Raw genomic sequence first — 24,147 nt, forward strand, 5'->3', positions numbered from 1 at the left:
ATAAATCTCATTTAGATTAAAAATTGATGATTTTCCCATATTTTCTTTACTTTTAAATATATGTTCTTCCCCTTGCCCTTTTCCTCCTAATTCTTTTCCTTCTTTGTTTTTCTTTCACCTAGAGCAAGCTGTAGAAATCATGATACTTTATCCCAAGATACTTCAGTATGTGTATCCTAAAAACAATGACAGTCTTCTAGATAGCAGTAAAATTATCAAATTCTGGAATGTAAACATAGATGCATGTTGTTATCTGATACATAATCCGTATTCAGATTTTATTGATTGTCCTACTAACTATCCTTTATACAATTTCCTCTCCAACCTGGAATCATGCATTATATTCAGTTGTCTCTTTATTCTTAAATTGGAATAGTCTTTTAGCCTTTTTTTTTTCCCCATGGTTGACATTTTTTGAAGATTACAGATTCCTTGTAGAATATCTTTTAATTGGCGTTCGTTTGCTTGTTTTCTTGTGAATTGATGTAGTTTACACATTTTTGGTAGGTAATATGTCCTCAGTGCCTTATATCAGGAGACATTATTGGTGATGTTTTTGCTGAAATTTTTTTTCTACTACCAAAGTAACACTTTCCCTTTGTAATTAATAAGTAATCTATGGGGAGATACTTTGAAACTATGTAAATATCTTGTTCCTCAGCAAAGGGTTCACCTACTGGTTTTGGAATGCTAAAGAATATTTTTATATCAAATATTTACATTAAGGTGGGGCTCTGCATGTGATTTTCTTACAGTGATTAAATTTTCCTTGAGAAAATACTTGGTACTTTCACTTTATTGTATTTTTAATTGGCAATAATAACCATATGTTTATGGGATACACTGCAATTTTGTGTGTGTCTCTGTGTATTTGGTATGTGGATATAACCCAGGGCTTCACATGTACTCCGCAAGTACTCTAAAACTAGCTACATTCCCAGCCCTCACTATGATGTTTTGATATATGTTTACTGTGGAACGATAAAATCAAGTTAATTTACAAATTGATCACTTCACATAGTTAATCTTCTTTTGTATGTGTGGTAAAAGCATTTAAAATCTACTCTTTGAGCAATTTTGAAATATACAGTGGGTAATAATATATCTATTGTTAATTTATTATGGTCACTTTTTATATTCCACATATAAGTGAGGTTTATGCAGTATTTCTCTTTCTGTACATGGCTTATTTCACTTAGCATAATGTTCTCTGGATTTAGTTTGTACTTTAAAAATTATGTTAAGAGTACCTTGCTCACAGTTAAGTGCTCACATTATTGACTGCCCGATAATATTGATTTGTCTGATACCAAGTTTCATTTTTCTCATGTGATAGAGAAAATGAACGTCTAATCAATCCAATCATGTGCCACTGATTGGATTGATTAGACATTCTTAGCAGGCCTTTTTAGACCAATGACTTGAGAGTACTGACCTCTGGATGTTTTGAAAGAATAATTAATAGCAGCAGTAAAGAAAAGCTCTGATTGTTATAACTGGAAGAACTTAGTATTAAATATTAATTCACATTTGTAATGAAAGACAGTTTCTGGGTGGTGTTTATTTTTCACTTTAGACTCAGCTATATGTTTGTCAGTCTAATACTTACCCATGACTCATGGGGTGTCACCTTTAGTCTCTTAAGAACCAGGCCAGGTTTCTTGTAGATCTTATCACATCACCACTTGGAATTTAGCAGGAGGAAAGAAAGTAAAGCACAATTTGTTTAGATAAATGGCTCATTCAGGAGGTCTTATAGGAGGCAGTGAGGCAAAATATGTCCTCATTGTGTAGCTATCCTTTTACTTCTACCCTGATGATTTTTCACTTTTCTTAGAGATGACAGTTAATCACAGAACTTTTCCTATCACAAATATTTGGCTGATATTTTTACATTTTATCATTATCAATAAATTAACTTATTGAGCAAATTGTATTACCTGAGAAATATATAAATATCCCTGCAGGAGATGTTGCACAAGCCATTTAAATAGAAAATAGCAAATATTCAGAACTTTCCTATGATAAACTAGTTGCTAAAACTCTTTGTAAAGTGAGACACTAAAAATGAGTTTCCTTTGGGTGAAGAGAAACCTGGGTAGACTTTTAATAGCTGGAGACTCTGAGCAAGCTTAAGGTACTAAGACCCTGAAAGAGGAAGGGAATATAGTTCTGAAAAAGGAAGGGAAATAACATTTAAAGTATACTATTACTTCAGTTTCCATAAAGCTAAACGCTAGTAGAATGGTCTACAAAGCATTTTTTTTTGGTACCAGGGATTGAACTCATGGGCACTTGACTACTGAGTCACATCCCCAGGAACATTTTGTATTTTATTTAGAGACAGGGTTTCGCTGAGTTGTTTAGTGCCTCACTTTTGCTGAGGCTGGCTTTGAACTCTCGGTCCTCCTGTCTCGGCCTCCTGAGCCATTGGGATTATAGGTGTGCACCACCATGCCTGGCTTTCAAAGCATTTTGAGTTAAGAAATCCATGCTTATATGTTAAACCAGGACTTGGTAATAGCTATCCTTTTAAGAAGTCTCTTTTCTCACCAGGGGTGGTGGCAAACACTTGTGATCTCAGTAACCAAAGTGGTTGAGGCATGAGGATCATAAGTTCAAGGCCAGCTTCAGCAACTTAAAGAAATTCTGCCTCAAAATAAAACAAAAAAGATCTGGGGTTATAGCTCAGTGGTAATATACCCCTATATATTCAATCCTCAATATTGCAAAAAATAAATGAATGAAGATGTACATACAAATAAACAAATAAATAAATAAAAGTCTTTTTTTCCTCTGTCTTTACCAGTCATACCTTTCACATTGCCTTGCACCTGCCATGCCTCCAATTGATCCAGAAATGATAAAAGGGGTATTCAATCTATATAGGTTGGAAAAAAAAATTATATATATATAATTTTTTTTTTTCAAAAAGTTTCAGATTCCCAAGCATTTTGGATTTCAGATTTTCACATTATGGATGCTTAACCCTGTGCAGATATTCTAAATCTCAAGAATCTGAAATCTGATACTTTTGGTCCCAAGCATTTTAGATGCCAGGTAAGCAACCTAGATAGGTGTCTTTTTTAGCCAGGTTATCCTAATCTTTTGCATATAGTCAAGATATAAAATTAGAAGTGTAGAGGTTGCATTGGTAGCAGGTACAACTTCTGAGGTCAGGAGATTAATTGCTTCACACAGAAGCGTTTCACTGTTTCTCCCAGAGCCTATTTTGTGAGGCTTTGTTGTTTTTGCCAGATGTTCTTGGCTCATCTTGGTGAAATGTTTGCAATGCTTTGCTGAGTGTATTAGCATCTATGAAATACTGGTTACAAACATTTTTCCACTTTCTATTACCAGTTAAAAGAAGATGGATGCACAGAGTTCAGCCAAAGTCAATTCAAGGAAGAGGAGGAAAGAGGCACCTGGACCTAATGGGGCAACAGAGGAAGATGGGATACCTTCAAAAGTGCCGTGCTGTACAGTTGTAAGTAAAGAAGAGATTTCTTTGTGAACACTTAACCTTGCAGGGGGAAGGTATAAACTGATATATAACATTGGCAATATTAGTGTTACACATCTACTTAAATAATGGGAAGAAAGAAAAGTAAGTGAACAGTAGGGATGTTTTCACAGTTTTTAGAAATTTATGTTTTCTTACCAAATTATGACTCACAGCTCAGTTATAAGAACTCTACACTGGAATTGGAAAAAGAATGTTAAGAAAATTTGGAGGCTCTGTGTTGTATTAGGCTACAGATCACATCCATACTAACAAAATATGAAAACGGGGGCTCCTGGTAATGACTTTGATCTTAGTGGTGTCTAGTGTTCTGTGTCTTATTGTCTTTTTTCCCTGTATCATTCCTCCAGTCTTACTTGTTGTATCTTAGATGAAAATATTTTTCCATTACTGCCCACTTGATGCTCCTTTACTCTGGGACAGTTATTATAGTTTTTATCTACTGCCAAACCTTAAATAAAAGTCCCCATTCCAAACTGCCTGTCCTATCTTAACTTTATATCCTTCTTAAGACTTCCCCTAAAAAGAATGTCAAGTTGGGCATGGTGGTGCATGCCTGTAAGTAATCCCAGCAACTCAGGAGGCTGAGGTAGGGGGATCTCAAGTTCAAGGCCAGCCTCAGCAAGTTAATGCGGCCCTAATCAACTTAGACAGAGTCTCAAAATAAAAAATAAAAAGGGCTGAGGATGTGGCTCAGTCGTTGAGCACTCCTGGGTTCAATCCCTGGAACCCCCCACCCACCTCCCAAAAAAAAAGCATGTCAAAGAATACTTTTATATACACATACACACACAGGGATCACTCACACACAATTGAAATTATTACTGAGGCACACACAATTTTATTATGAAATCTGAGTTTCAAAATTTTAGTGACATAATTATGTATTTCTGTGTTTTCTTTACCTGTATTAAGCACTAGCCATTTATCAAACTGCAGCTTCTACTGGTTAGTTCTGGAGCTTTGTATCCCTAAGGAAAAAAAACATTTCTTCTCTGTGACAATTAATAGTTGTTCAAAACCAGTACTTTATCTTGAGCAATAAGAACGACTGGACTCTACAAATAGGAGGCATATCCTCTGGGCCTGATATTGATGATATTGTCAGGGACAAGTGTATTAGTTTCCCATTGCTGCTGTAGCAAATTACAACAAAATAGTATAAATGTATAATACATTTATATATAGATCAGAAGTCTGTGTTGGTAAGGTTGGAGGTTCTAGGGAAGAATTCCTTGTTTTTTTTTTTTTTTTTTTTAGCTTCTAGCATCTGCCTACATTGCCTAGCACATGGTGCTGGACAGCAATTATATCACTCTGGCTTTTTCTGCTCCTGTCATTGCATCTCCTTTTCTGATTCTGATTCTCCCTACCTCCTCTTTTCTCTTATAAAGATTATTTTGTAATTACACTGTGTACATCTAAATTAATCAGAATAATCTTCCTGTCTCAAAATCCTTAATCTGATCACATTTGCTAATCCATTTTGCCATGTAAGGTAACATAGTCATAGTCCAAGGAATAGGATGTGGACATCTTTTTGTTTTTTGGTGGGGGGCAGATACCAGAGATTGAACTCAGGGGCAACTGAACCACTGAGACACCTCCCCAGCCCTTTTGTGTATTTAATTTAGAGACAAGGATTCACTGAATTGCTCAGCGTCTCGCTTTTGCTGAGGCTAGCTTTGAATTCTCAATCCTCTTGCCTCAGCCTTCCCACGCCGCTAGGATTACAGGTATGCACCACCAAGCCCAGCAGGATGTGTACATCTTTAGGAGGCCATTATTCTGCCTTACAAAGCAAGTAAGCTCAGAAAATAACTCAGTAAAATAGGACATTGTTAATTTCTGAAAGTTTGTTAGAGAATTCAGAAAGTTTGTTCAGAATTCAGAGATGGTAGTGGGCACTAGTTCAGCACTATCACTTGGAGTAGGGACAAGATAAAACTAAATGGGCGCTATTCTCAGCCAGTTATCATACTCAGGAAGAGAACAAATGAGTCCAGTCTTTTTAGTGGAATGAGCTCTGAGAGGATTTAAATTGCTTGCTAGAATCTGAGGAATTTCAGTGCTTTAGATTACTTTGTTTCATATGTTCATGTAAAAGCAGTTCAGTGACTTGCTACCTATTCCACATTCCTCACTAGTATACACTAGCTTTTTAGAATGGACTAACGGTCAAAGACTAACTCATCAAGACTGGCTGGACCAATCCTAGTGAGGAATAGTATCTGCTATCTCCACTGTTATCTCCAGTGTCTGTTATCTCCACTGTTCCCTTTCTATCTTTGAATTCTCTTGAATTCAAAGCAAATGAAATGCAAACAAGATTTTTCTTCTTTTGTAATGGCTTTATTGAGATATAATTGAGATATCATATAATCTACACTACCAACCTAGCAATTCAGTGGTTTTTAGTGTAGTCATCACTACAATCAATATCAGATTTTTAAAAAAAATTTTTTTTTTTTTAACCACCCCATATAGCTCTGTGCTCATTAGTAATCACTGTCCATTTCCCTTCAATCTCTCCAGCTTCTGAAAACCACTGATCTTTCTGGGTATGGATTTGCCTATTCTGGACATTATATACAAATTACATCATACAAAATATGATCTTTTGTGGCTGACTTCTTTCACTGAACATGTTTTCAAGGTTCATCCATGTCATAGCATGTTTCACTACTTGATTTCTCTTCATTACCAAATTATATGCCGTCATATATCTCATACCACATTTTGTTTATTTGTTCATGAGTTGATGTTTGGATTGAGGAAATAAGATATTGCATGGTATACTGTTACTTCATAGCAGTAGGTGCTAGGGTTGTAAACCTTTGAAAGACAGAAGCATATAGAGCTCTATAACTCAGAGCTGATTAACTTTAGGAGAGTGCTTTCCTGAAAGTGGGAAAAGGAATAGAAAGGTACCAAATTTTAGGTAGCCGGACTTGGTAGGTCAGGATGAAATAGATAGAAAAGAGTTAAAGAGAAAAAATTAAGGAATAACACTATGTTGTTGTCTGTAAGTATAAAGAATTTACTGATAAAGAAGTTTTTGAAATGAGAAGTACCACAAGGGCTGGGGAGGGTATCAGTCACTGGCAGAATGCTTACCTCATATGTGTAAGACCCTGGGTTTGAGCCCTGACACTGAAAAAAAAAAAATCCCAATATATTTACAAAAAGTAAGACACTTAATCTATTTTAGTATTTATCATATAGGTAAACAAGTCATAGAGTACCTAAACTATGAAGAAAATTGGCCATAGTTCTGCTTATAGCTAAGTAATTACAACAACCTCATTGCAACCAAATATATTTCTCCAGTAATATTATTTGTCGTTTGCTTAACATACTATTACTTCACACTTCTGAATTTGTACTCTCTTATGTACATTTCTTGTATTCTTATTTATACAAGTATAGAAATGATCTCTTTTTTTTAAATTGATTTTTAAAAAATGACAGCGGAATGCATTATAATTCTTATTACATGTATACAGCACAATTTTTTATATCTCTGGTTGTATATAAAGTATGTTGACACCAATTTGTGTCTTCATACATATACTTTGGACGATGATGTCTATCACATTCCACCATCCTTGCTAATCCTCCTGCCCCCTCCATTTCCCTCCTACCCCTCTGCCCTTGAAACTTTTCCGAAACCACTGAGCCCACCCCTTGGGATCCTCTAGACAGCTATTGGTAACTTTAATTTACTTCTATTTGGCACTGTGATACTGTTTGTTATCTGTTGCTGTATCTTTCTCCTCTTTGTCCGTAATCTGAACAGTAACTCCAATGCATAGCAACTGGCACATAGAGGTTCTTAATTTATGTTGATTGAAAGTCTAGGCAAAAGGAAGATGACTGATTGGAAAATGCAGCGACACAGATTTTAACTTAAAGCACAGTAAAAACCTTTTTAGGAATGGGAGTTATCTGAAAAGTGACTGGGTTACCTCAGGAAGCACTGCATTTTGGCATGTCAAGACATTTAAGCTTTGGAAAAGATGGTTTAAACAGGGATATGGGGCTGGGATTGTGACTCAGCGGTAGAGCGCTCGTCTAGCACATGTGAGGCCCTGGGTTTGATCCTCAGCACCACATAAAAATAAATAAACATTAAACAGAGAGATGAGGTGGGATGGAAAGGGAGAGAAAAGGGAAATTGCATGGTAATGGAGGGAGACCCTCATTGTTATACAAAATTACATATAAGAGGTTGTGAGGGGAATGGGAAAATAAACAAGTAGAGAAATGAATTACAGTAGATGGGGTAGAGGGAGAAGATGGGAGGGGAGGGGAGGGGGGATAGTAGAGGATAGGAAAGGTAGCAGAATACAACAGTTACTAATATGGCATTATGTAAAAATGTGGATGTGTAACGGATGTGACTCTGCAATCTGTATTTGGGGTAAAATTGGGAGTTCATAACCAACTTGAATCTAATGTATGAAATATGATATGTCAAGAGCTTTATAATGTTTTTAACAACCAATAAAAAAAAAAATGTGGCATTTAAAAAAAAAAAAAAAAAAAAAAAAATGAAAAATAAAATGCATTAAAATTCTAAAAAAAAAAAATAAATAAATAAACAAAATAAAGATATTGTGTCCAACTACTTTAAAAAAATAAATAGGGATAGATAGAAGCTAGACCAACTATTTGTTAGATTGTTGTAATAATCCAGGTTGGAGATGATGCAGGCCTCAATTATGAGAGAGATTTTGAAAGTCCTTGAGAAGCAATTTAGACAATTCTTTGATGTTATGGGACTGCAGAAATTGAGAAGTGTTAAAGATGACTCTTAGGTTTCAGTCTTAGGTAGATTATGTAAATGAGGTGCTTCTCACTAAGATAAGACTGGGGAGAAAATAGCAGTTTTAGAAGGAAGAGAGTTTAATCAGATACAGGCTTATGAGTATTTATCAAATGGTATTCAGATAGATGAGCTTATTGTTTATATTCACTGAAATGGCACTACGTGTTGGAAAATTATTGTGTTTCTTTTCTTTTGGTACTGGGGATTGGTTCAGGAGTGCTTTACCACTGAGCTATATCCCTAGCCCCCTTTTATTTTTTATTTTGAGATAGTGTCTCACTAAGTTGTTTAGGGCCTTGAAAAGTTGCTGAGGTGGGTTAATTGCAATCATCCCACCTCAGCCTCCCGAGTTTCTGGGATTACAGGCATTTGCCACAGCACTCTGCTTCTTTCCTTTTATAAACAGATACCCAGGAGATGGAATCTTTCTGTTCCACTTTTATCCCCACTTTCTCAATACACATGTTCTTCCTCTTGACTTTTCCCTGTCATTGCTAAAATACATTTGGATCCCAGAAAGACCTGTCACTATTTGTGCAGAATGTCTGGGTGAAAGGGAAATGTGTCTCTGTGGATTTTGGAAACTTTTTGCTAAAAAATGTTAAACAATCCTTGGAGAGTAGAAAGAGTAGTGGCATATCAATACCAAGTATAAAGGATAATAATAATAAAGAGTAGACACAGAGACAAGGTGCAGAGGCAGGGAAGGTGGCAGAGTGGCTCCTTGTCCAAGCAACCACGTTTATTTATACCAGTAGGTTACATTAGGTCATTAGTACCATGACTACGTTATTGTTTAGAGGATCATTAAGGTTGCTTATTTTCCAGTTACATTTCCTAGTTATAATATACAATGTTAGGAGCTTCCTGCAGTTCTCAAGAAAGTCCATTGTCTGAAGTTATTGTTAGGCGGGCAGATCCTGGAGCTTGGTGTGAAACATTGTAGTTATCAAGTAAGCAAGTTCCTTTATTCCCAGGAGTTATGTGCCTAAGATTAAGGTCGAAGCTGATAAGACTCTAGTATGGAGGGCATTACCATAACAACCCGGCATCCTATACCTTTGCACAGAAAATTTCCCAAGCACCAGGCTTGCCATAGCCATGAAGTTATCAAGATCCCCAATCCCAAACACAGAACCCCTACAATAACCAAGTTCTAGGCTCATGTTATTTGTGTTCTATTCCCTATTTATAGAACACCAGAATCCCTCTCTTTAATTGGAATTTTGAGAATAGTGAAATATTGTGTGTGAACATAGTCAGGAAAAAGTTGTTATGGAAGCAATATTGTATTCAGAGATCATTCATAATTTGGGGGGATGTTAATTGTCATTATAAACTATGGTTTTTAGATGCACAGATTTTGAAACTTTATGTAGCATTTAGAAGCTAATCGCTTATATTATGAATGAAAGCATATATTATGTGTCTGGCTTCATTTAGCATAGTGTTTATAAGGTGCATTCAGGTGGTAATGTATGTCAAGACTTGATTGATTCTCTTTTATAGGCGAATGATATTCTATTGTATGGAAACACCATTGTGTTTAGACATTCATTAGTTGATGAACATTTGGAGTGTTTCTTTTTCCTAGCTATTGTGAATAATGCTGCTATGAACTTTTTCATGTACAAATTAAATATATGTTTTCAGCTCTCTTAGGTGTATACTGGGTCATGTGGTAATTCTGCATTAAATATCTTGCACTGTTTTCCAAACCTGTGTACCATTTTACATTCATAGTTGCAAAGTATGAAGGTATTTTTCCTCCTTGGCAATACTGTTTTGTCTCTCTTTGTGCTTATAGCATAACATCCTGGTAGGTGTGAAGTGGTATCTCATTGTGGTTTTGTTTTGGATTTTCCTGATGAGTCATGTTGTTAAGCTTCCTTTCTTGTACTTGCTGGTCATTTGTATATATTTTCTGAAGAAATGTCTATACCTCTTTTGTCTCTTTAATTTTTCCCTTCCCTATTCTCCCTTCCATTCATCAGGACCTAATCCTAGATCTTTTGTAGTTTCTGTTAATTTTTAATTTTTCTTCCTGGAACTATTAACTTGGCCTTCTAAAGGTTAAAGTTTCTAGCTTGATCTTGGATAAAGATAGTGCTCAGTAGTTCTGCTAATCATTTGCTGATGCTTTGTACATTGCTCACAATAGCTATTCGTCTTCTTTCTTCAAGCTTTCAATCTTATTCTAGCTTCCCTGTTCATCACAGGTTACTTCATTCCCCGCTTTACTGCACTGAGAAAAATGAGAGTATCAGACAAAAGTTTCTACATCTTCCTTTCTTTCATCCAACATTGTCCTTTTATTGTCTTTTCTTTCTTCTGCTTTTAGAAAAATGTAATCCTTCCTGGGCTGGAGATATAACAGTTGGTAGAGTGCTTGGCTTGCATGTATAAGGCCCGGGGTTCGATCCCCAGCACCACAGAATTAAAAAAAAAAAAAAGGAAAAATGCTTTGTATTTCTTGGGTTAACACCTTCTCCCTGCTGTCCTTGTGGCCATTCACTGCCATTCTTCTAGATTCCTGCTTCCTAAAGTATCCATTTTTACCCCCTCTGGTATTTTCAATCACTTTGGTTTCTTCTGCTTCATGTTAGACATGTATAGATTTCAACTTTTTAAAAAACTTCCAGTTGATTCTTCTGCCCTTATTAGGTATCCTCTCTGTTTTTCTCATTCCCTTTATAGCCACATATCTTTAATGAGTGATTTTAACTAATCTATTGTTTCCAGTGTTCTTTCACTAGTTATATTCTAGAAGGTTACTAATAACTATTTGAATCTCCAAATTTAAAGACTTTAATCTCCTTGGAATATTTAACAATTAGAGTAATCCCTGTCTTTGAAATTATTCATTGGTCTCTTTGACATTCCTTTTATTAGAGTTCTCCTTGAGCTCCTCTGACAACTTCTGGCTCTCCCAACCCTCTAGTATGAACACTTAGAATTTTTTTCTTTACCTATTAGTTTTTTACATTTTTTTCTCTTAAAGATTTTTTTTTTTTTAGAATTCTATTATGTATATTTATTAGACAATATGTCTTACCCAATAGTGCTTATTTATGTAATGAGAAAATTTTAGGGCAAAGATTATTCAGTAGTACACTGCTTTAGATTATAGCTATTTAGCTACCTTTTTAAATTGATTTTTTAAAGATAAATGGCAGCGGAATGCATTACAATTCATATTACACATATAAAGCACAATTTTTCATATCTCTGGTTGTATATAAAGTATGTTTACACCAAATAGTGTCTTCATACATGTACTTTGGATAATGATGTCCATCACATTCCACCATCATTGCTAATCCTCTGCCCTCTCTTAAAGATTTTATCTTATTTTTTCATCTTTACTACTTATCTTTATTAGTGTCAACACCTGTCTTTTTGATATTTCTTTGATTAAGTATTATCTCAATCTCAAAATGAATTTGTTATTTAGAAATCAACTCCTTTTTTTAAAAAAAAAACTTTATTCCTGATGATGGTACCACATTCTTATTTTCCTTAGTTCAAATATTCAGTTTTTATAAACTTACCTCTTTCTTAAGTGACAACATGTGTTTTTTCTTTCTTTATTTTATTTTTTGGTCCCTGAGATGGAACCCAGGGGGTGCTTTACCACTGAGCCACATCCCCAGCCCTTTTTCTTATTTATTTTGAGATAATGTCTTGTTGAGTTGTTCAGGGCCTCACTAAGTTGCAGAGGCTGGCTTTGAACTTGGTGATCCTTCTGCTTCAGCCTCCCGAGCCCCTGGGATTACAGACTTTGTGACTTGTTTTCAAGTTACCTGTATAACAACTAGCCCACAAAAATTCCCCAAATATTAAACAATCTGTTCAAACACACCATTAATATTAACTTTTAGAGACACAGTAGGACTGATCTTTTATCCACCTGCACTGTTGTTTATAAGCATAATTTTTCTATTTTTCCACATATATGCTATATTGAGTTATAATTCATATACCATTATAATTCATGTATACACTTAAAGTGTATATAATTAGGTGGTTTTATATCAATGAAATTTTGGAAACATCATCATAATCTATTTTAGAATATCTTTATCACTCCAAAGAAAACCCCCATGGCCATTAGCATTATGCACCATTTCTCCTAGCCATCTCAGCCCAAGTAACCACTAATTTATATCCTCCCCAAAGACTTCTTTACACCCCCTACTGGTCAGCACCATTTTCTGCCAAATTTATTTGTTTACCACCAAAGATTAGTTTTCCCTATTTTAACCTTCTTATAGAAGGAATCATAAAATGTGTATTATTTTGTGAATTTCAGAAACAAGTTACTATTGATCATTTTTTGTGTATTAACTTTTTTCTAGAAGATAAACTGTTTTCTCTAATATCTTTCCAGCCTTTGAATTTAGTTCAATCATGATATGATCTGTTTAGAATTTAAAATTCTAAGTATACATCACTACAGTTCTATAGAATTAAAAGGATTGTAAGGGAACGTTATGAACAACTATATGCTAAAATATTTTATAATTTAGATGAAATAGATAAATTCCTAGAAAGAGACAAATTACCAAAATGAGCTAAGATGAAATAGAAAATTTTAACAGAGCTATATCAAGTAAGAACATTGAATTGGTCATTAAAAATTTTCCACCATGGACTAGGGGGCATAGCTCCTTGGTAGAGCTGGAGACTCCAGATTCAGGCCCCAGCACTACAAAAGGAAAACAAAACACACCTTCCCACGAAGACAAGTTCAGGCCCAGATGGCTTCATTTGTGAATTCTATCAGGCATTTAAGGAAGAAATAATACCAATCCTACACAGATACTTTCAGAACATAGACGAAAACAGAATAATTTCCAGCTCATTGTGTGAGACCAGATATCAAAGCCAGAGAAAAACATCATAAGAAAACTAAAGTTAAAAATTTCTCACAAACTTAGATGCAAAAATTCTTAATCATATTATTAGCAAATTGAATCCAGGAACATATAGAAAGTTTATTCAGCATGACTAACAGGGATTTAGCTTAGAAATGCAAGATTGGTTTAATATTCTGAAGTCAATTCATATAATATACCATAATTAATAAATAAAGGAAAACTATGATTACTACAATAGGTGGAGAAAAGATAATTAACAAAATTCAGCACTTGTTCATTATAAAAACTCTCCAAGAAACTGTACAAAGAAGGGAGATTTCTCATCCTAATGAAGAACATTTATAAAAAACCTGTAATTAGCATCATATTTAATATTGAAATTTGCATGCTTTCCCCCTGATACTAGGAACAAGGCAAGAATATTTGCCCTTTCCATTTCTACTCAATGTTGTACTTACTCTAACTGCAATGAGGGTAATAAAAAGAAGAAAATAGGGCTGGAGATGTGACTCAGTACAGTATTTGTCTAGCATGCATGAGGTCCTGGGTTTGATCCCCAGCACCATAAAAAGAAAAAAGAAAGAAAGAAAACATATCCAGATTAGAAAGGAGTAAGTAAAACTATCTTTATTTATAGACAACCTGTTCTCAGATTAGAAAATCCTAAGGAATCTATAAACAACAACGACTACTAAAACTAATAATTGAGGTTAGCAGCATCACAGGACATAGAAATAGACTAATTGATACAATTACACAAATACATACAAATCAACTATATTTCTATATACTAGCAAGAAACAGTCTAAAAATAAAATAAATAATTCCATCACTGTAGTATCAAATGGAATAAAATCTTAGGAATAAATTTAACAAAAATTCTCAAACAAAGTCACATACAGAGAAATGAGCATACTTACTTGGTATTAGGGATTGAACCCAGGGGTGCCTAACCACTGAGCTACATCCCCAGCCTTTTTTATTTTTTATTTTGAGATAGGGTCTCAATAGGTTGCTTATAGCTTCTCTAAGTTGCTGAGACCCTGGCTTCAAACCTGCAATCTTCCTACTTTAGCCTCCCAAGCCACTGGGATTATAGATGTGTGCCACCCTGCCCAGCTATACTTGCATTCTTAATTTAATTTTGCCTCTGGGTAACTGCATACAGTTCATACAAACTTCTCTGAACTTTGTTTCCCTCATCTTTATTTATTTATTTTAAATATTTTTTTAGTTATAGAAGGACACAATTCCTTTATTTTATTTATTTATTTATTTGTTTTTTACATGGTGCTGGGAATCGAACCCAGTACCTCACACATGCTAGGCAAAGTGCTCTGTCACTGAGCCACAACCCCAGCCCTGTTTCCCTCATCTTTAAATTAAGAATTCTACTGTAGCATTACTTGCCTTAAGAGCTGTTATGAACATTAAAACATAATTATAGTACAAAGCATTATACAGTGATAATTATACTAAATATAACACCCAGGAGCTGTTTGCCTTTCCAGGTGTCTAGCTGAAGTAGTATGAAAATCACTCAGGACCTTGGTAGTTTTGTCACACGGTACAGGGTTGCCTGTTCTATCTTGCTGCAAAGGAGCAAGAGCCATCATTTTAGACCCAGATAGTTGGGGTTGTGCTTAGGTTCCCAATTGGATCACTCAGTTTTACCCTGAAATCACCAGCAAGGCATTTATTTTTCATGCCATGATGTACCCACTTCATAAAAGGTTGCAGTTTTCATTTGTCACTTTGAAATAACGCACCCTGCTTCTTCTTTATGTTATAAAGTTTTAGAGGAATTTTTGTTACATTACATTGAATAACTGATTTTTTTTTCAGTACTAGGCATTGAATCCAGAGCACTTTACCACTGAGCTACAACCCAGCCCTTTGTATCTTTTATATTTTGAGACAGGGTCTTGTTAAGTTACCAAGGCTAGCTTGGAACTTGTGATCTTCCTGCTGTTAGGGCCTCTTGAGTCACTGGAATAGACATGTGCCACCATACCTGGCCTAATTGTTCTTTAAAGCTGTAATTTTTTAGTATTTCAATGTGTACCATTGAATTTTAACTTTTTTTTTTTCCTTAATTCTCCTCTTAAGGGCTTACGGCAGCCAGCTCCTTTTTCTGATGAAATTGAAGTCGACTTTAGTAAGCCCTATGTCAGGGTAACTATGGAAGAAGCCAGCAAAGGAACTCCTTGTAAGTAGATACTAATTATTTTGTTGTTTTACTGTAGTTTTTAACATTCTGTTGTATTTATCAAATACATACCTACTTTCTATATACTTCCCTAAGTTTACTTCTAAAGGCTACTAGTGGAAGGATTCCTCCCATTTGCCTCAGTGTTCAATTTGGGAGGGTAACTCCATGCTATAAAATCTTATTATTTTCCTTATTTTTATGCACTTGTTTCTTGGCCTGTTGTCACAGCTGTGAAATATAATGAAGCATGAACAAAAAGTTATTAGTTTGAATTGGGATAATTTGTGGTCCTGAGACTCGAATCCACAGCTTTGCACATGCTAGGCAAATGCTCTGCCTACTGAGCTACACCCACAGCCCCATGATCTTGTCTAATAATAAATAAAATTAAGTGATAAATATCTCCCAAGTTGGGAGATATTTATCACTTAATTTTATTCTTAGTGGTATTATCATTTTCCAGTCCCCCCCACCCCCTTTTTGGTACTAGGGCTTGAATCCAGGGGGCTTTACCACTGAACCATATCCTCAGTCCTTTTTAAAATTTTTTGTTTTAAGACAGGGTCCCACTAAGTTTCTGAGCACCTTGCTAAATTACTGAGGCTAGTTTCAAACTTGCAATCCTCCTGTCTCTGCCTTCTGAGTCACTGGGATTACAGGTGTGCACCACCACTCCTGGAAAGACTTGCTTTATTATTTTCAAAGCTCATACTCTTTATTTGTAGGCTTAATTTATATCAGTGTTTAATAATTTTTAGCCACATAAATTTTGTTTTAATAATTTTTTTTTGGTAGTTGAAGATGGACAGCATGCCTTTGTTTTATTTGTTTTTATGTTGTGCTAAGGATTGAACCCAATGCCTCACACATTCTAGGCAAGTGCTCTGCCATGGGACTAGAGCCCCAGCCCAACCACATAAATTATTAATATGTGGTCTGGATATTCTTCGTATTTGAGGCAGTTGGTTTTAGGGATCTTCATAAATAGAAACTTCCATGAGCACTTTTTATGAATAGAGTCGATTAGGCAGCTATCCTTACTTTTCTGTAAATTATTTCTTTTTTCTAATTCTTTTCTATTTCTTCTAATAACTATGGTAAATGCCCTCTCTACTCTGTAAATGCAGAGCTGGACATAGACCAGGGAATAAGAGGCCATTATATGCTACAAATATTTCCTGTGTACATACGATTCCAGTCTTGGAGATCAAGATTGGGCCCTTGTCCCCTGGTATTGAAGATTAAACACCTGACAAACACCAAGGCAAGCATAGAAAGCAAATTTTATTTAAGAAAGAGACAGAAGTAGACAGAGGTCCAGATCTGGGTGCCTGTGGGAGTGGGTGTATCTTATTTTTTTATAGATCCCAGAATTTCCCCATCTTCTCTTTTTCTTCTCTAAAGGACAGAAAGGAGCAGCACAGAGGGTAATCCCTAGTAACTCCTTGTGCTGGGAAGTATGTTCCAGAGGCTAGGTGTTAGCAGCCTATTGTCTTTTCTTTGATAACCAGCTCTCATCTTCTCATCCCCCATCATTCATTACCTATACTGACTGCCAGGCTTTCCACCCCCTGCCTCAGTTTGTTGAAAAATGTGACATTTCCTGTCCCCCCCAGGCCAGGCAGGGCTGCAGGCAGATTGCTTTTTGGCAAAGAAAGCATGTGGAGAGTCAGTACAGTGAATTCATTTTATAGAATTATTCTCTTAACCTTATGTTCCCACCACCATCATCTATTTGTCCCCTTACATATATATAATATTTGTGATTACTTTTTAGTTTTGCTTCTTTGTTCTCTGTTATAACTGAGGAGTAGTGAAATTCAAATAGAAACAATTATGAACAGTACCAGTCCAAGATTCCTGTATGGATTGGCTGTATGGATTATGGTTTTGCAGGGGGGTCCATAAAAAAAGAGGCTAGTTCCAGAGAATACTTTTCTTTTGCAAAAGTATTTAGATATAGCTCATGTTGACCATAACCCTTCTGATTCAAGAAGTGATGTTTGAGTTTGGCATCCATTACTTGAGTAATAGGCAGGCAAATGGGGACAGGGTAAATAAAAACGAGGATAACCACAGGCTCTATGTAACATGGTGTAATAGTGGCAGGTCAAATTTCAAAATGCCAACAGAGAGTTCAGGGTTCATATTCAGATGTGATAATGATACCAGTCTTGGAAATCAGGATCAAGTCCTTGTTCCCTCAGTGTTGAAGATTAAACACCCAAGAAATGCCGGAACAAGCAGTGAAAGCAAGTTTTATTTAAGAGACAGAACAGAGATAGACTTCTCTGCAGAAAGAGACCCAGAGCTGATGTCCATGGGAGTGGGCGTATATAGCTTTGTTATAGACCCCTTTCTTTCCTGCATACCTGCCCAAAGGCTGGAAAGAGTAACCCCAAGGGGCAGTTGTTTGTGTTGGAAAGTGCGATCCTTCCCTCCACCCAACCCAAAACGTTGAGTGGGGAAGTGTTATACAGAGGTGTTAGCATCCCATTTCCTTTTCTTTGATAATTAGCCTCCATCTTTCCAACCAAATCATTTATTATCTACATTGACTACCTGTCCTTTACCCTTGTCTCATTTTCCCCTCTGATTAAGGGAACTCTTATCGCTGTAAGAGAAATTGGGCACTGATGGCTCTGGCTGCTTCAGGCTGAGAGGGGGTGACATGGGGCAAACAGTTCAGGTTTCCCTTTTAGATATGTTTCGGGTTGGTTGAAGGGTCCATGGTGAAAGTCTGGCTTGAAAAGAACAGGTCGTAAAATTATCTGGGAAGTGGGTGCTGTATGTGAGAAACAAGAAGACATGAGTACTGGAATAAGATTGATACAAAAGCAATGAATATGATGATGATGATGATGATGATGATGATAGAAACCAGTAGTTTTTCCACCAGCAGGTGCAAGAGCCTAAGAAGTTGTTCTCATGACAAGACTGGTGAGGACATAGGCTCTATTTGGGAATGTAAATTTAGGAATGTAAATCACACCACTTAGTCTTTCTTTCTTTCTTTTTTTTGGAACTGAATATTGAACTTGGGGGCACTGGACCACTGAGCCACATCCCCAGCCACATTTTGTATTTTATTTAGAGATAGGGTCCCACTGAGTTGCTTAGCACCTCACTTTTGCTGAGACTGGCTTTGAACTGGTGATCCTCCTGCCTCAGACTCCGGAGCTGCTGGGATTATAGGTGTGGGCTACGTACCCGGCAACTTAGTTTTTATAATATCACAGATGCCACCACAAGATATAATTAAGATATCTAATGTCATCTTTTGAAAAATACCTTTCTGTTGGTATAACCTTTGTGTTCAGTAGAAATCCCTTTATTTCTGTCACTTAGGGCTAGATAATCATACTAGCAAACACAGATTAAGTCTGCCTGGGAAGATTGGTAGGTTTTAAATTGACTAAAAAAAGCTTCTGACTCTGATAGTCTCTTTAGATAATTATCAAGCACTCCTAAGAATTTCTCTTTTATAGCCTCCAGCTTTACTTACTTTTGATGGGTCTGACACAAGTGTACATCTTAAGTTACTTTAAAAGAACTATTGTCTTGGAACTGGGGTTGTGGCTCAGCCAAAGAGCACTTGCCTAGCACATGTGAGGCCCTGGGTTTGATCCTCAACACCACATAAAGATAAATAACATAAAGATATTGTGTCCAACTACAACTTAAAAAAAAAAGGAAAGATAATAGTTCTTTTTTTTTTTTTAGTTGTAGAACTATTGTCTTTCCTTTTAAATGTCCAGGTATGACTGTACTTTGGTTATAACTCTCTTGTCAGGTATTTAAGACCAAGCTGGTCAAATTGACGTTGTTCCTATATATTGTTAAGAGTCATCTGAGTTTCCTTTGGGGTTTACTCTTGGGAACTTGGGAGAAGCCTCTTACCTTCTCTAGTACCATCTGCCAAGATAGTTCAAGGTCTTGCTGACCATGTAGTGGTTTCCCTTGGAAACATCAGGGATGTTTCCTTCTCCAGTGACCCTCCTTTTTGCAGCATTTGCACTAGTGGCCTTCTCTTCTGTGGGGTCCCCTTGACCCCATCCATCGGGAAGTCATGTGGCCCAGAGTTGCAAAGCCCCATGGAGAAATCCTTCATTCCCTGGGTTCAAGCTGACCTCAGAAGGCAAGAGCCAAATATTGGCTATTTTCTTTTTTGGTCCTTTTACTTCCTTAACTTTAGTCTCCAAGTTTTGGTTTTAAACATCTAGCAAACCAGTTTTACCAGTCTTAAAGTAGGAGTACTGGGTTTTAACTAAATTCTATAACTTTACAGTTATTTATCCCTTCCATTAAATTGGGGTCAGTTAGCCTTATATCCTGTCTGTTCTATGGGTGATGGCCTGTTATCTCAAATTAACTTGGGCTGTTATATTAGAAGTTGTACGTCTGCAAAGCACAGACAATAGTTATAAAGTTTACAAGGAAAATACAAAATGAAATTAACAAGAGTAAAAAAATATTTAGTTTGTATAATATTATGAACCAAGAAACATCGTTTTTTTATAATCCCAAACCTTTACTTCAAACTTTAGTTTGAAGAGCACCAGCTTTGTAAAATGCTCTTTTAAGCCTTATATTTTAAAGATTTGTATACTTGGAAGATATGACTACATTAGTATACAAAGAGACTAGTAACAGTGTCACAATTATACTGATGTTCTTACATTAACCAAGTTTAACTTTTAAAGATCAATTTAGAATCTGTAGTGTAATATTCTAAAATTAAAGTTGTTTAACCAGAGTTTTACAAATCCCAATTCCTTTAAGATAGTTTCACTAAATAATAAAACTTAACAGACAAAAGAAATTATTTTGTTGGATTAGAACAGATTAATGTTTTAACAAATCCTTGTTACTTTAACACATAAACACTGTTTATAACAGTACATTAATATTTGACCTTAGGAAAAAACTCAAATTAACTTTTAACTGATTGTGCTAATTATAGCCAACTTAGTCATACATAAATTCTTTGAGATTTACCCTCCACAAACCTTGTTCAACTTACTTAGACATTCTACAACTTTTTACTTTACCATACAAAGACTTTCTCATTCAGAAACATTTATTTTTTTCTTCTACTTTCCATATTAAAATATATTTCTATACCTAGAACTTTCTTATCTCTCTCTCCTAGTTGTTGACCCCTTATTAAATTTACATTCTGAAACAATCCTCATGAAATTTCTGAATTTAGATAAATGACTCCATTTTAATAAGATGAAATACGTTTGCTTTTTTTACAGTACTTTAATTGAAACACAACTGAAATCTCTTGTACTTTGTATATAAAATTACAACTGATAGAATTACAAATTGATAGAATCTTAACTCTTAGTAATCTTGTTTTTAGTGAAAACAAAGAAATCTTAAGCCTTTTCCCATTTGCCAATTGATGAAAACACATTTAACATTTAAATATTACTTTATGGAATTAAAGAAGTTAAGAGTACTTGATGATGGTATATTTAGCAATTGATGTTTTAGCATTTTAACTTTGTAAATTGATCAGCTATCTCATCTCTCAAATACATTTATGAAGATTAATCCCATTTATGCTAAATCTAATTTACTTATTTTTAACTGTAGAAACCAAGATATCAGACAAGTGTAGTTAACAGTAATGGCCATCTCTTCCCTGTTGAAGAAAATTCATAGAAGCAATGTATATTACATTCTAGATATTTATAGAAACGAACACTCTGTTAATTGTCTTAATCATCTAGAAAAACTTGTAAGTTAGTCATTTTAAAGACATCTTTACTCTGTTTACCTAATTTAAATTGAACTTCCTTTTTTTAAATCCTATGAACTAAAAGATATTTAGATCCATTTCTCATGTAAATTTTAATTTATGAGTACTCACATGTCTATATGTCAATTTTGATACCATGTACATGTATATAGACACAATCACATATGTAGACACAACAATACAATACAGAGGTGTGCACACATACATAACACAGGCAGGAAACAAAGATCTTGTAGCTTTTTGCAGGTAGATTTTCAGATAGGAGACAATGCTACAGATGTTTATTAAAGCCTCTATTAGATTTAACCTGTTAGAAATTAAAATAGAGCCTATTAAACTTTTACATTATGATATAACTTTAGGGAAGGCCAGGGCTGGGGTTGTAGCTCAGTGGTAGAGTGCTTAAAAAATTATATATCCTAAAGGTAAAGAAGACTTATATATGAGATCATTCCATTTTCATCCCTGTGCTGTAGTGTTTAGGGAGGAACTTGGTACAGGACGGTAGAGTGCAAGAACAGATAAGATAGCCATTTAGGTCCCACAGTGACTTGAATTTAAAAGTGACATCTTTTTGGTCTCTAAACTGGTTTTGGATAATTGCCTCTGTAGCTTACATTTCAGATGCAATTCTTGGAGAGAGAGACATCTGACAGAAAGCCAAAAAACTTAAAAGGCAAAACCTAATATATAGGGAGGGCACTTTAACCAATTTTTTTCTGTTTTGTAAAATCAATCCCTTAAGTTGTGGTGCTAGAGTTTATGTTTCTTTGGACATTCCCCCAGTTGGTAATCAGGCCAGGTTTGGATGCAGAAAATTATACGACATCTCCTTTTTCTAGCTATGATTAGATCATCTCCCAGGCCTGACAGCAGAAGAAAATGAGGCACTTTTTCTTGAGCGTTTGTGGATCAAACTTATCCCAGTGTTTTAGTGTGCAGGCTAGTGGTGAACCTGGCATAACTGTTGAGAATGAAGCTCCCATCTGAGTGACATAAAACAGAACTCATGTGCCAATGCCACAGAAAACTGTCCATCCGTTTTATTAGGGACATCTCTCTAAATGAGCTTCTGAAGGTCAGAAAAACCCACTCTCACTACCTGGTTCTGCTGGATTTATTGCTGTCTCACCAGCAAGAATAAACAAGGGTCTCTGCTTGGTGTATGTCAAAGACCTTGGGGGGTTCAGACTTAGCGGCCATGACTGATTCCCTCCTGCCACTGTTAAACTTCCAAATGTGATGACCCACGAGGAAAAAATTTAAAAAAAAAAAAACAACAAAAAACCCTGACCTACAGTGGGGTATGTTCCTCTGCTTTGTGGGCTAGAAGAATATTCAGAGGTTAAGGAGGACATCTAATGGTTGTTAGATGCTTAACATCTTTTCCCCTGAGGAATCTAAGCCAAGGGTAAATTGAAAAGGGTGTGGATTTGAATCTCCCTTTTTGCAGCCAAAGAAGCTAGGGAGGCACACAGGAGCACAGAAATAACAATGGGGAGAATCCCTACAGGTTTATAAAGGCTTAATATGCGAACAAAGGGAACCCAGGCTATACCTTACAAACCACTCCACGTAAAATGGCTCTTTTCTCAATGGCTGGGTCTGATCAGTAAGGGGAGGGGAGTGATCTAGAGTAAGGAGCCCAGGAGAATACATGTGTTACTGGGGCGTTTGCTCAGTACCACGATTGACCGGTCACAGTAGGATACCCCTTGGGCTGTAAGAAGAGGAGGCTGGAGGAGAAACTTTGAGATTCACTGGGGAGTAGCCTTGTCCAGAATCTCATAGTTGTTTCACCCCTTTGTTCATCTGTGCATAACCAAAGGCAAAACATATTTAGGATGGCTGTCTACTGATGCCAGACACTCCCCATGTCTGGATAGGACAGCGAGAATGGCTTTGGAAGAACCCAATATGCCTGACCCGCAGGACAAGTAATTAGGAGTCACCAAAACCACAGCTTGCATTTAACTAGCTGACAGGTGCCCGGTATCGTCCTCCAAAAAGAAAGAAAGAGACAGAAAAGGCTCTCTTCAGATGTGAGGTACAGAGGAGCTTACCTCGGTGATGATCCCACCCCCACCTAATACCAGTCTTGGAAATCAGGATTGGGTCCTGTCCTTGTTCCCCCATTGTTGGGGGATTAAACATCTGAGAAATGCCAATGTAAGCATAGAAAGCAGGTTTTGTTTAAGAGACAGAACAGAGATAGACTTCTTTAGAAGTCTAAATCTTTCCACCCTTGTGTTCTTTTTTTTTTTTTTTGGTACCAGGGATTGAACTCAGGGGTACTTGACCACTGAGCCACATTCCAGCCTTATTTTGTATTTTATTTAGAGACAGGATCTCACTGAGTTGCTTAGTGCCTTGCTTTTGCTGAGGCTGGCTTTGAACTCATGATCCTCCTTGTAAGGTCAGGCAACCACAGCGGCCAAAAGGAGGCAGATTTAAAAAGGCCTGTGATTGAGGCTTTTGAGATTTCGCTTCCAGGAGGAACTATCTTATACTGACAGAGCAGGTAAGAAGAGGGTCTGAGAAGAAGCATGCTTGGGGCTGGACAGGACTGGAATTTTTATGGGCTTAGGGCAGAAGAGGAGGGCTTGGTACAGGAAAAGGGGCTTTTAGAGTCCCTTGTCCTACTGGGGTTGGTCAGCGGAGCTGGCTAAGATCCAGGATTGGCCAGGAGAGGAGGTTCCATCAGTGCCTGATTGGTGGTTCTTTTGTGGGCACTGGCTGCTTGGTGCTTTGTTTCCTAAGTCACCGGCATCCACCTGACACTCCTGCCTCAGCCTCCCAAGACTCTGGGATTATAGGCAGGTGCCACTGTGCCCGGCCCTTGTGTTCTTTTTACCCTAGAATAATGTTACTCTTTGCAGAGTATTAGTTATAAACAATAGAAGGCCTTTAGAAAATGACTTTTAGGTGGAA

At 36.3% G+C, this 24,147-nt stretch overlaps 1 protein-coding gene across 2 annotated transcripts in view; it reads left to right on the forward strand.

The window, feature by feature from the left end:
- The window catches only part of Pcyt1a (phosphate cytidylyltransferase 1A, choline), a 54,127-nt gene that overhangs the window by 18,634 nt on the left and 11,346 nt on the right, over positions 1-24,147 (forward strand). For both annotated transcript variants that reach the window (XM_027936022.2, XM_071615218.1), the window contains exons 2-3: positions 3,361-3,487; positions 15,344-15,443. In XM_027936022.2, the coding sequence (XP_027791823.1) occupies positions 3,371-3,487; positions 15,344-15,443 (217 nt within the window). In that variant the 5' untranslated portion in view covers positions 3,361-3,370. The remainder of the gene's footprint in view (positions 1-3,360; positions 3,488-15,343; positions 15,444-24,147) is intronic.

The sequence above is a fragment of the Marmota flaviventris genome, chromosome 8 (genome assembly GCF_047511675.1).
Source record: "Marmota flaviventris isolate mMarFla1 chromosome 8, mMarFla1.hap1, whole genome shotgun sequence".
NCBI classification, from domain to species: domain Eukaryota; kingdom Metazoa; phylum Chordata; class Mammalia; order Rodentia; family Sciuridae; genus Marmota; species Marmota flaviventris.